Here is a 12652-nt window from a genome sequence, read left to right on the forward strand (position 1 = left end):
GAATGTCCCACTTCAGAAAGAGGCCCCAGGGCACTGGCCTGTCCCATATACAGAAGCCCCACCATGCTGACCTTTCCCTCCACTGGCCCCTGGGGCACTAACCTGGCAACCAGCCACAAGCAGCAGCAGTCTCTCCCCCCCAGACCCCGCAGGGTAAGCAGCCTTTCCTGCCTCTTTCCTTGCACCATATGGGCCCTCAGGAACCAGCTTCTCCTGCCTAAGATGCAGATCTCAGCATGCAGGTGCCCCCCCTCCCACAGTGGTGTCAGAACTGTGGGGGCCAGAGCCAGGCGGGGGCCAGCCAGAGCCGGGTCGGGGAGAGCTGCACGGGCAGCTGTGAGGAGCACACACACACTTTTGGGAAGGCTCTGGTGCCCTTGCCCTGGGCTGGAGCTACTGGGGGCCGCCCTGCAGCCAGCGCTATGGAGCTGGGGGCCGTGCTGCCTGCCCGTCCGCCCACCGGTGCTTTAGGGCTGGGGGGAGGTGGGGTTGGGGGCTGGCAGGGTGGGGCCTCTGGGATCCTGTGGGGGAAGAAGAGTGGGAGCGGTGGGGCCCTAGGCAGAAGGGGCCGGCCAGCCAGCTAGGGGCTAGTCTCCCTAAGCCTGCGGTTCATCCGCCACCCATAATACTCACCAGCAGCCACACACCACGCAACAAAACCACTAACCCAGGAACCTATCCTTGCAACAAAGCCCCTTGCCAACTGTGTCCACATATCTATTCAGGGGACACCATCATAGGGCCTAATCACATCAGCCACGCTATCAGAGGCTCATTCACCTGCAGATCTATTGATGTGATATATGCCATCATGTGCCAGCAATGCCCATCTGCCATGTACACTGGCCAAACTGGACAGTCTCTACGTAAAGAATAAATATACACAAATCAGATGTCAAGAATTATAACATTCAAAAACCAGTTAGAAAACACTTCAGTCTCTTTGGTCACTCGATTACAGACCTAAAAGTGGCAATTCTTCAACAAAAGAACTTCAGAAACAGACTCCAACGAGAGACTGCTGAATTGGAATTAATTTGCAAACTGGATACAATTAATTTAGGCTTCAATAAAGACTGGGAGTGGATGTGTCATTACACAAAGTAAAACTATTTCCCCTTGTTTGTTCCCCCCCCCCCCCTCCGTTCCTCAGACCTTTTTGTCAACTGCTGGAAATGGCCCACCTTGATTATCACTACAAAAGATTCCCCCCTCCCCCCGCTCTCCTGCTGGTAATAGCTCACCTTACCTGATCACTCTCCTTACAGTGTATATGGTAACACCCATTGTTTCATGTTCTCTCTGTATCTCAATCTCCCCACTGTATTTTCCACTGAATGCATCCGATGAAGTGAGCTGTAGCTCACGAAAGCTTATGCTCTAATAAATTTGTTAGTCTCTAAGGTGCCACAAGTCCTCCTTTTCTTTTTGCGGATACAGACTAACACGGCTGCTACTCTGAAACCTACCAGTAGATGGCACTAAAGACTACGCAGCATTTATTTTCTTATTACCATATTTCATGTTCCCAAATTGATGACCGTGCGTGGGGGAGGGGAAGGAGGGGAGCAAGGAGGCAGCGTTGCCAGTTCTGGTTGGACATATTCCGGGAGGTTTCATCACATGACATAATATTTAATTGAATATTAATCTTTAATTCCCGAGAATCCTGGAGTACTGGCAATCCTAGGGGACAGTGGGGGGGGGGGGGGTGTACAATTGGCAGGTGCTGGAAGGAGTATTTGGGGATGCTGGAGGGATGGGTGTGTGTACTGGGATGGGGGTATTTGCAGGGTGCTGGAGGGGGTACCTGTGGCCTTGTATTCGTGGTGGGGGGGGGCAGTGTCACAGTGTCAGCCAGCACCTCCCTGTGGGCCTCTCCCCCTCCCGCGGCATGTTCCCAGACCCTAAGTACCTAGATTGCTCTAGTTGGAGGCTCCTTTTATCGTGACGTTGGGCTATTAACGCACACGGGGGCTGGAACTAGGGGGGCCGCTGCCGCTGCCCCCCCCCCGGCTTGAAGCGGCTTCCATCATCTAGAGGGGTTGCAGTTTGGGTCAATGGCTCCCAGCACCCCTCTGATGCACTTACCAACCCCGACAGCCACACCCCCCCTGCCCCCCGCCTCCCGAGCGCGCCCAGGGCCGCAGGCTCCAGCCCGCCCAGGAGGCTTCAGGGCAGCTCGGTGCCCCGCCCCCTGCGACCGCGCCCCCGCCGCCAGCGCGCGCGCCCCCGCAGCCCCCACCCGCCTGCCCAGAGCGCGCCCGTTCCCCACGCACAGCCCCCCTCCCTGCCCAGAGCGCGCCCGTTCCCCACGCACGGCCCCCTCCCTGCCCAGAGCGCGCCCGTTCCCCACGCACGGCCCCCTCCCTGCCCAGAGCGCGCCCGTTCCCCACGCACAGGCGGTGTCCCCGGAGCGCCGCCGGGGGGGTCGGTCCGCCCGCCATGGAGCGCTGCGGGCCCGGGCTCGGCTACGAGGAGCCGGCGGAGCGGGCTCGACAGCAGGAGCGGCACTACCAGCTGCTGTCCGAGCTGCAGGCGCTGGTGAAGGGGCTGCCCAGGTGAGGGGGGGGGGGGCGCCGGGCCTGAGGCCCCCCGCCCCGCCTCATGAGCACCCGCTATCGCGATCGGAACCCGCCCTCCCCCCGCCGCACGTGTCGAGCCCAGGCCGGCCAGGCTCGCGGCTGAGCTCGCCTCTGGACGCAGCTCGGGAGCGGGGCCCAGCCTGCGGGGGGGGGGGGGGGCAGCGGCCCGGTAGCTGAGCAGCCCCCGGGGGGGGAGCGGCGCTGTGCGGGAATGCAGCCTCACGCCCCCCTCCGCTCCGGCCGGGCCGGTGCCTGCGGAGGAGATCGCCCTGGTTTCCGGCACGGGGGGGGGCTCTCTCGGCGCTGCCCCCCACCCCGGCTTTACGGACTTGCCCTGGGCGCCGTCCGCTCTACCCCCCGACCCCGCACCCCTTTCCTTGCCCTTTCTCCGCAGCTCCTGCCAGCAGCGCTTATCGTACACCATCCTCAGTGACCTGGCGCTGGCCCTTATCGATGGCACCGTCTTCGAGATCGTCCAGGGTCTGCTTGAGATCCAGCACCTGACGGAAAAAAACCTTTACAACCAACGGCTGAAGCTGCACAGTGAGCACCGCGGTGAGAGCCCCCGGTAGAGCTGAGCCCCTGCCCGGCCCCAGTCCCTCTCCCGCCTCCTTCCTAGGAAACTGGTACTCTTAGTTCCTTTGAAAAAAGAAACGGAGGACTTGTGGCACCTTAGAGACTAACAAATTTATTAGAGCATAAGCTTTCGTGAGCTACAGCTCCCTTCTTTGCTTTCCAGCTGCTCGGCTCTGGACGCTGAGAGCAGGGGGAAGTCAGATTGTACAGCTGGGAAACCCCAGGGATTTGCAGCCTGGGCTGCAAGTCATGGGCTGGCAGCCCCAGTAAAAGCATGAGTGGCCACTTAGTAGATACAATATCACCAAAGGTGTGCTTGCGGCAGGGATGTTGGGAGCAATGCTCCAGTCCTTGTCAGTGTATATGTATATGGCCATGCTGCAGAACCAATGTGCTTGTGCAGATTGAAGAATTAATATAATTCCTCAAGGGAACGTGAGCTACGTTAGTGGCTACATTTTAAAGCGCTCAGTCTTACCGTGGGTAGCAAAGAGACTTGAGAACTTACGGACAGAATTCTGCTATTCAAACACATTGATAAATACATTTGTGTCGTGGTTGATCTTCTATACTTTTGCCTTTGGGTATCCACTCCTTGCCCCTGGAGTGGCAACTTTGCTCTGCTCCTGCTTGCAATGGAATTATTGAAAGCAGAGTTCTCTGAAATAAGGTATTTAACTTCCAAAGCCTAGCCTTCTGCTGTGAATAGGGGAAATGCTGGGTGTCACTGCCTTAACTACTGTCATTCTGAATGGAGAGTCTAACTTTGTATTTATTAATCAGTGCTCAAGCAAGAAATGTTCCACAGACACAAAGAGGCCCAGCAATCCTGCAAACCTCACAACCTGCCAGTTCTCAAAGCAGCTCAGCAGAGGGAGCTGGAGGTAAGGCTTTCATTAGCACTTTGTAGCTTGCTAGAGCTGTTCCTACCAGCTACAAATTGCAACCTCGTTGCAGTACTGTCTGTCATCTGTAAAAAAAACAATAAAGCCACATTTAAATATAGGGCACAAACATTGAAGCTGGTTCTGAAATCAGTCTGGAAACCTATGAGTTAGACTTCCAGCTATAGGATCTGATGATCGGAAAAGACCTAGCAAAGTTCTTTCCTCCCCATCTTCTGTCAGTAAGTAATGATGATCAAACCCTGTTGTGTGCTCTAGACTACCACTCCCAGGGGCCTATCCTGAGAAATCACTAGAGGAGGTAAAAGGAATTGATTATTTGTGTACTGTGCACTTCTGGTGGCAGACTGCAGATGTAAATATGGTGGAACTGCTGTCAGGGCCATCCCTAGGGGGGGTGTGGGGCCCAGGGCGGATTCATCTCTTCCGAGACTGACCGACCGCGCCGGCCAATCGCACCAGCCTATGGGGCCCAAGACAGAAGTGTCGGATTCATCTCCTCTGGGAGCAACTATGCCAGCCAATCACACTGGCCCTTGGGGCCCAGAGCAGTTGCCCCAATTCACCCTACCCAAGGGATGGCTCTAACTGCTGTTAAGGCCTCCATACTAATTGGTGACGTACAAGAAATACAATGCTGTCTGCTTCTGCTGCTACGCTCCTAAGAAGTTAGAGCTGGCAAGGACCGAGCAGAGGCAGAGAGTCAGGTTAGGAATCTTGGTGTGCTACTGATCGTTCCCAATTCCCAAAATGCCTCCTGTGGAGTTGTTCCCTTGCTCAAGTTATGCCCTTATTTATCTCAGAAACCTTTTCTTATGACATAGGACAGGGGTTCTCAACCTTTTTATCTGAGGCCACACCCACATGCTATAAAAATTCCACCTCCCACTTGTGCCACAACAATGTTTTTCTGCATATTGAGTAGATTAAAAACCAGAGGTGGCATTAGGGGGTAGAAAGCAGGGTCAGTCCTGGGGCTGGTTTTGTTTAATATCTTTCATAATGATATGGAGGATGGTGTGGATTGCACCCTCAGCAAGTTTGCAGATGACATTAAACTGAGAGGAGAGGTAGATACGCTGGAGGGTAGGGATAGGATACAGAGGGACCTAGACAAATTAGAGGATTGGGCCAAAGGAAATCTGATGAGGTTCAACAAGGACAAGTGCAGAGTCCTGCACTTAGGATGGAAGAATCCCATGCACCGCTACAGACTAGGGACCGAATGGCTTGGCAGCAGTTCTGCAGAAAAGGACCTAGGGGTTACAGTGGACGAGAAGCTGGATATGAGTCAAGTGTGCCCTTGTTTCCAAGAAGGCCAATGGCATTTTGGGATGTATAAATAGGGGCATTGCCAGCAGATTGAGGGATGTGATCGTTCCCCTCTATTCGACATTGGTGAGGCCTCATCTGGAGTACTGTGTCCAGTTTTGGGCCCCACACTACAAGAAGGATGTGAAAAAATTGGAAAGCGTCCAGCGGAGGGCAACAAAAATGATTAGGGGACTGGAACACATGACTTATGAGGAGAGGCTGAGGGAACTGGGATTGTTTAGTCTGCGGAAGAGAAGAATGAGGGGAGATTTGATAGCTGCTTTCAACTACCCAAAAGGGGGTTCCAAAGAGGATGGATCTAGACTGTTCTCAGTGGTAGCGAATGACAGAACGAGGAGTAATGGTCTCAAGTTGCAGTGGGGGAGGTCTAGATTGGATATTAGGAAAAACCTTTTCACTAGGAGGGTGGTGAAACACTGGAATGGGTTACGTAAGGAGGTGGTGGAATCTCCTTCCTTAGCAGTTTTTAAGGTCAGGCTTGACAAAGCCCTGGCTGGGATGATTTAGTTGGTTGGGGATTGGTCCTGCTTTGAGCAGGGGGTTGGACTAGATGACCTCCTGAGGTCCCTTCCAACCCTGAGATTCTATGGTTCATTTGCCTGGGGCCCATACCACAGGGGGGCCCCTCAAAGCTAAGTTGCTTGGGCTTCAGCTTTGACTAGCGGGGCTTTGACTTCCGCTTTCTGCCCTGGGCCCCAGCGAGTCTAACGCGAGCCCTGCTCTCTGGTTATTTTTGGCAGACCCCCTGAAACCTGCTCATGGCCCTTCAGGAGGCCCTGGACCCTGATTGAGGGCTGATCTCTCCCCAGGCGGATGCAGTTCCCACAAAGAATCAGTCTGTAGTTGCAGTGACTGAACTGGCCTTTCTGTTAGAAAGTCAGGATTTGGGGAATTAGGTCTGTGAACAAATCGGCTCCAGGGATTGCTCTGCAGAGACATGCACCTGTTCTTGGTGTTCTAACTCACAGCCTCATGAGGAGAGCAGTTGTCCCATGCATTGCGGTGGGCACCATGATGGTGCTGCCTAGTCTATCTTCCTGTCCTTCAAAAATGCAGAGAATAAGATATTCTTGGGGAGTACAAACAGGTCCCGGGCCCCTTTAAAGCTTCCAAAGGATCAAAGTAGCTTCTGGGTTTCATTAGACAGGGGCTGGAGAAAAGCTAATAGGAAAGTAACTAGAGGAAGAAAATTAAACTTCTTTAGCTTTAGAATCCCAGTGTCTTTTTCTCATTTCTCAGGCCGTGGAGCAGCGCATTCGAGAGGAACAGCGATTGATGGATGAGAAAATAGTCTTGGAACTGGACCAAAAAGTAGTTGACCAGCAAAGCACCCTGGAGAAAGCTGGAGTGTCTGGATTTTACATCACCACAAACCCACAGGTCTGTGAGCAAAGAGTGCAAGTAAATGGCTAAAAAAAACCCTAGAAATGAAGAGTAAAATAGAAGAAGCCATCCTCATTGCTTCATCCAACCACATGGCAGAGGGTTTGAACTCTCAGCCTCCAGTGTTAGAAGTGTGATCCTTGCTCAGCTGCATGAACCGAAGGGCAAAAGGTTTGTCTACATGGCATATTAATGCTTGGCAACCTGGTGAACTGTAGATTTACAACCTGACTTGTTGCACGCACTAACTCACTGCGTAGACTTGGCCTAAGTCCTCTGGCTGGAAACAGCAGTAGGCTCAAACTTCTTATGTAGACCAACCAGTAGACAAAGAGGGACAAAGAGCCACACTCTTCTATTGTGGGTTACATTGAGATGAGAAGTGTATGCCAGGAGCCTCTCAACCCTGAAACTTTAGTCTGCTTTAGCTAGAAAATAAACCTAACATATAGTGAGCTGATCGCTTTCCTCATCTATAAATCACTGCCATCACCTCTGTGTAGCTGCCTACTGTAAAGGGACTTGATAAAGGATACAGTTCTTAGTTGGAATCTCCAGCCTCTGCCATATTAGAAATAACCGATTGTTTTCCATAAATCTCCTTGTGCACCCATCAGCTCACGTTCCTATTCCAGTTTGCTCTACTAAACGCCTCCATACAGTTATTTTTCAAAAATACAGAAATATTATTGATCTGCATTACCGTAGTGTCTAAGAGGCCTCGTCATGGACCAGGACCCCACTGTGCTCATGCTCTACAAAAACTGAACAAAAAGATGGCCCCCTGCCCAAAAGACCTTACAATCTATGTAGGACAAGAAACTACAGATGGAGACAGACAGATAGGGGATTAAGATAAAACTGACACAGCATTATCGACAGTGGTCTGAGTATCCCAGGGCCTAACCATTGTCACATTTTTTGTAGGTATCACAGAAAAGGACATTTATAAGAAGGGGTTTGAAGGAGGATAATGGTAGTTTTTACAGGGGAGCTTCTCACAGTTGAGTAATGTTGTTTGCCAAGGGAGTACAAGTAATAACCCAACCAGACCTAAACCTCAGTGATCACCTTTTCCTTTTGTGAGCATTTTAACTTGTAAGTTTTTAATAGAAAATGTCACCTAATGCCATACGTGCTGGAAAGGCGACAGGCCACTGTGCCTCCTTACCTGGTGTATTGACGAACAAGCAGTGGAAAAGGAAAGAACCTTCATAAAGTGTTGGTTTCAGAGTAGCAGCCGTGTTAGTCTGTATTCGCAAAAAGAAAAGGAGTACTTGTGGCACCTTAGAGACTAACAAATTTATTAGAGCATAAGCTTTCGTGAGCTACAGCTCACTTCATCGGATGCATTTGGTGGAAAAAACAGAGGGGAGATTGATATACACACGCAGAGAACATGAAACAATGGGTTTATCATACACACTGTAAGGAGAGTGATCACTTAAGATAAGCCATCACCAGCAGCAGGGGGGGGAAGGAGGAAAACCTTTCATGGTGACAAGCAAGGTAGGCTAATTCCAGCATAAAGTGTTGAGTCTTAAAACATCAGTACCTTGTAATGCAGGGGTGGCCAAACTATGGCCCGTCAGACCTTTTAATCCGGCCCTCGAGCTCCCACCGGGGAGCAGGGTTGGGAGCTATCCTGACTCTTACCTTGCTCCGCTCTGTGTGTGCAGCAGCTCCGCATAGCTCCCGGAAGCAGGGGCAGCCAGGGGGCTCCACACAGTGCTCCCGCCCCAAGCGCCGGCTCCACAGCTCCCATTGGCTTGGAACCACAGCCAGTGGGGGCAGTGCCTGCAGATGGGGCAGCGTGCAGAATGGCATGGCCCCGCCTTTGTGTGGGAGCTGGAGGAGGACGGCCCACTGTTTCCAGGAGCCGCTCCTGCACCACTGAGCTGCTCCACCGTGCGTCCCAACCACTTGCCCCCAGCCCTGATCGCCCTCCAAACCCTTTGATCCCAACCCAGAGCATCCTCCTGCACCCCCAAACTGTTATCCCTAGCCCCACCCCAGAGTCTGCACCCCCAGCTGGAGCCCTTATCCCCCCCCCCATGCGCACCAATCCCCTGCCCCAGCTGGCCCTCCATACAATTTCCATACTGAGATGTGGCCCTCAGGCCAAAAAGTTTGCCCATCCCTGCTGTAATGGGATGATTTGTATCAAGATCTCATGTGGTGATGTACCTCATATTTTGTGGATGTGTTTAAACTAGAATAAGCCTTAGTTCTGCATGAGCAGTTTTTCCCTTTCACTCCCCTAGTGTGACTGACAGTTTGTGTGCTGCAGACCAGGTTCTCCTTCTGCAGCTCTTGCTAGCAACCAGTGTCAGAGAAATGGGACCGTCTGATTTCTTCATTAAAGTCTTTCCCTTCACAGGAGCTGACTTTACAGATGAACTTGTTAGAGCTGATACGGAAGTTGCAGCAGAAGGAACTGCAACCAGAGAAGCCTTTCCCCTGAGTAGGGCACAGCTCCTCTTTGTCCACCATCTCCCTCTGAGCGTCACACTAAAGAACAGGCTACTTACATCATTTGCTCTGTAACATCGGAGAGAAGCCACTGGTCACCAAGTGTAGAAGAAACAGCTGAATTTGTTAGATTCCTTTTCTTCGGGGGCCATGAAGAGCAGAGGGGGCAAGTAGAGAGCATTGTGTTCCTTTTATACTCTGCACCCCTCAGCACATGGTGTCCACTCTGATTCCCCATGTGTTTACTACCCAGCTTCTCAAGTACAGCTGTTGAGGAATAACTTGCGGTCTCTGAATAAGAAAATTAAGTTCTTTAGTGGCCAATGCAGTGTCCATCCAGACCAGAGTCCACGCTCTTGGGTGATGTGATCTGTAGAAAATGTGCCCACAAGACCAGACACAGAGTTTCTGGGCCCTTGGAAGGTATGTGTAAGGCACAAGATTTCTCAAGGAGACTAGTAATCCTCTTCCATGTGCAATGTTGGCATGTCTTTACTAACACACCAGAGACCAGACCATGCTCAATATGATCTTGGCAACCCGTTAGTGCCCTGCAGGTGTTTTCAGAGTGCCCAGCTGAGTGGGTCCTTCTGGAGAGCAGGCAAAGGGCTGCAACATCTTTGTGATGTGTGTATGTCTGAATGGATCAATCTGGAGTAGTGAGCAGTATTTGTTGCTCCATCTCAAATGCAGCCTTGCCTTGCTGCTGTGGGGGGAGGGGGCGGCATGTGTTGCAGGTAAAGAACTGCAAATGACAGGATGGCATTTAACAGCTTCTGGTATCAAAGGCAGGAACTGGTCTCTTTAAAAGCAGACATCTGGCTGGAGTAAGCTCTCCTTCCCAAAGCAGCCTCTTGGCAGATAACGACACAGGTTTCCCTTCATTGTGAGTTGCCACTTCTCTACTCCCACTTGAAGGAGAAAGCCAAGCCTGTGCCTGCCTACTCTGGGGCTGTGAAGGCAGATGTGCACTTTGTCTGAGAGGAGCCTGTCGGGGATGCTAAGGGTTATGTTACTGCATGCTACTTTAAAATGCCAGCCTCATAATGTTTAGAAATAAATAATTCATCTGCAATTCATGTCTGGCTCTTGGCTTTCATTTTCTGCTATCTGATTACTCTAACAGATGTTCCAATCTTTTGGTATTGTCAAAAGATGGGACTGGCCATTTAAGAGAAAAGGAGCCAGTGCTCCTATGACTGATTGACTGCCTCCAACTTGGATTTTAAGAGAAGAAAAGGGGCAGGTGAGAGCTGCAAAGACCTGAAAGAAGCTGTAGGTGATTCTGGAGAAAGGCAGGAAAGAGCAGGGAGAAGCGCTCGTAGACCTTCTTAAGCCAGAGAGCAGCAGAGGCTGCTGACTTGTAAGCCTGGGAGGCCAAAACCAAGGGCCAGAGAGGGCTGAAGGCAGGGGAGCAGCGGTGGAGGTTTGCCAGCTGACATCACACTGGAGAGCTGGAGCCAGAGGTCTGAGGGATGCTCCCCTGTGAGGATAATCTGCCAGCAGAAAGGTTGTGGAGAAGAGCAGAGTTGCACTCCAGTTGGAAGGGCTGTGATAGCTGTCCTAGCAAAAGGACAGGAAAGGATTGAAGAGCCTGGGTGTGGCAGAAGATGCCAGTGTCCCACACATGAGACACTGGCATTGTGGGACCAGATGTGGTATTTTAAGTACTATGTGCACTGGACTATATTTGGGGACTTTTGTTGTGGATTATTTGAACTGACTAATAAACCAGTCCCAAAAAGGGATATTAACTGAGGCAAGAGAGCTCTGGTGTAGTTACTGGGGACTCTGAAGGAGGGAAATTGAGGCAGGTGCACTAATTGTGCCACAGCCTGGTGCTGGAGGACACCCCAGGTAAGGCTGCCCTATGACAGACTGCAACCCTCCAAATGGGGGTCCTCTTTAAGCATCTGCATAGGAACTTTTATTATTCTTACTTTAAAAATAAAAGTGCCTACTTAAAAAGAGCAGTGCTATTACTTGTAACTGCTGGCAATACAGTGTGCAGAGCCCTCGGATACAGGGCAATGCACGGGTGCGGACTGGCTTGCTGGGGACATCGCACTGTAAGGCAGGAGGGAGGGTGACCAAGGGTCACTGCCCAGAGGCAGGTGACAGCTGGAGCTCTGAGACAGGCCTGGGTACTCCTGGAATGGACCATGAGCAGGGGGATACCCTGACAAGATGGCAGGTGGGACAGGCAGGAGGAAAGGGGGCTCTAAGAACAAGGGGGGGAGAGCTATGGCAAAGAAAGCTGGAGGTATGGGCTGGGGCCAGGCCTAAGGCTCTGCTATGCCTAACACAGGGCCACTTGCACCCTGCTCTCCCCATCATGACTTCACCCCCTGCCTGAAGTGGCAATGGCATGGTCCCCACCATGTCTTTTCAGACAGATAGGGTGTGGCAGCAGTGGCCCCTCCAGGATCAGCTTGTGTGGGTGGGCCAGCCCTCTTTTCCTCTAGCTACTCACACAGTCCCGTGGTGGCCTGGGGCTGATGGGGCATTGCAAGGCAGTGAATCAGGGTGTTAACTCCTCAGGAAGTGTCAGTGCACTGATTACGCTGGGTTTGTGTCTTCCACCTTTTCTATGCAACAACTACAGCCAGGGACTGACAAGTTTTAAGGTTGCTGACATGACTCCAGCAGCTGGGGCCCTAGGCCCTAGTGTCTGTGTTAATCCAGCCCTGTGGCCTATTAAAGGCTGGGGCTGGTGACACAGGAGTGAAGATACTATACCCCTGCTGCTGTGTAGACTTGCTCCTCAAAGGGGAGCCTCAAACTCATCTTCATACGGAGTTGGCCAACACGCAGTCAGCAGCCAGCCTCCCAGCCCTGGAGCTTCTGCCTTGGTTCAGCCTTTGCAGGACTTAGGTATGATGCAGCAAAGCTGTTGGAGCTTTGTAAGAGCAAAGCACAAGAAGAGCCATGCCCTAATCCCTGCTGGTGCAGTGGGGTGCCTCAGAAGGGGTTTTGCTGGCCCCCCAGGACCACAGAAGGGATGGCCTCAGACTTGCACCAGGCTGGCTCCACTTTCATGTAGAGTGACTACAGAGCTGTGTGGACAGACTCCCGCCCAGGAAGAACTATTGCAGGACCATTATTTATACGTAGGGTGAGTGTCAGCACCTTTGTTACAAATCGTTACACAGGCACTGAGCAGAGCACAGCAGGAACGTACCACGCCATTGGCAATAGCAGCCCCCGGTGTGGAACATTTCACACAAGACAAGTGCCAGTGCAGGGCAGGGTGGCACCAACCAAGCATGGAGCAGGCGGGACGCAGAACAGTGCGTACTAAGCACACCCCCTCCGGCAGTCACAGCAAATTCACAATGCCCATGCGGCACAGCTGCCTCCTGGGGGCTCCAGGAGAAGCCTCAGCTGACAAACAGC

General features: G+C 52.2%; 1 protein-coding gene across 1 annotated transcript; it reads left to right on the top strand.

Annotated features, from left to right (window-relative positions):
* Positions 1–2258: 2258 nt before the first annotated feature.
* LOC119843755 (protein DGCR6-like) lies at positions 2259–10335 on the top strand. Its single transcript, XM_038373576.2, has 6 exons — positions 2259–2266; positions 2403–2561; positions 2980–3140; positions 3945–4045; positions 6641–6781; positions 9165–10335. The coding sequence occupies exons 2-6, from the start codon at positions 2446–2448 to the stop codon at positions 9246–9248; spliced, it is 603 nt and encodes a 200-aa protein (XP_038229504.1). The 5' UTR covers positions 2259–2266; positions 2403–2445; the 3' UTR covers positions 9249–10335.
* Positions 10336–12652: the final 2317 nt, after the last annotated feature.

The sequence above is a fragment of the Dermochelys coriacea genome, chromosome 15 (genome assembly GCF_009764565.3).
Source record: "Dermochelys coriacea isolate rDerCor1 chromosome 15, rDerCor1.pri.v4, whole genome shotgun sequence".
NCBI lineage: Eukaryota > Metazoa > Chordata > Testudines > Dermochelyidae > Dermochelys > Dermochelys coriacea.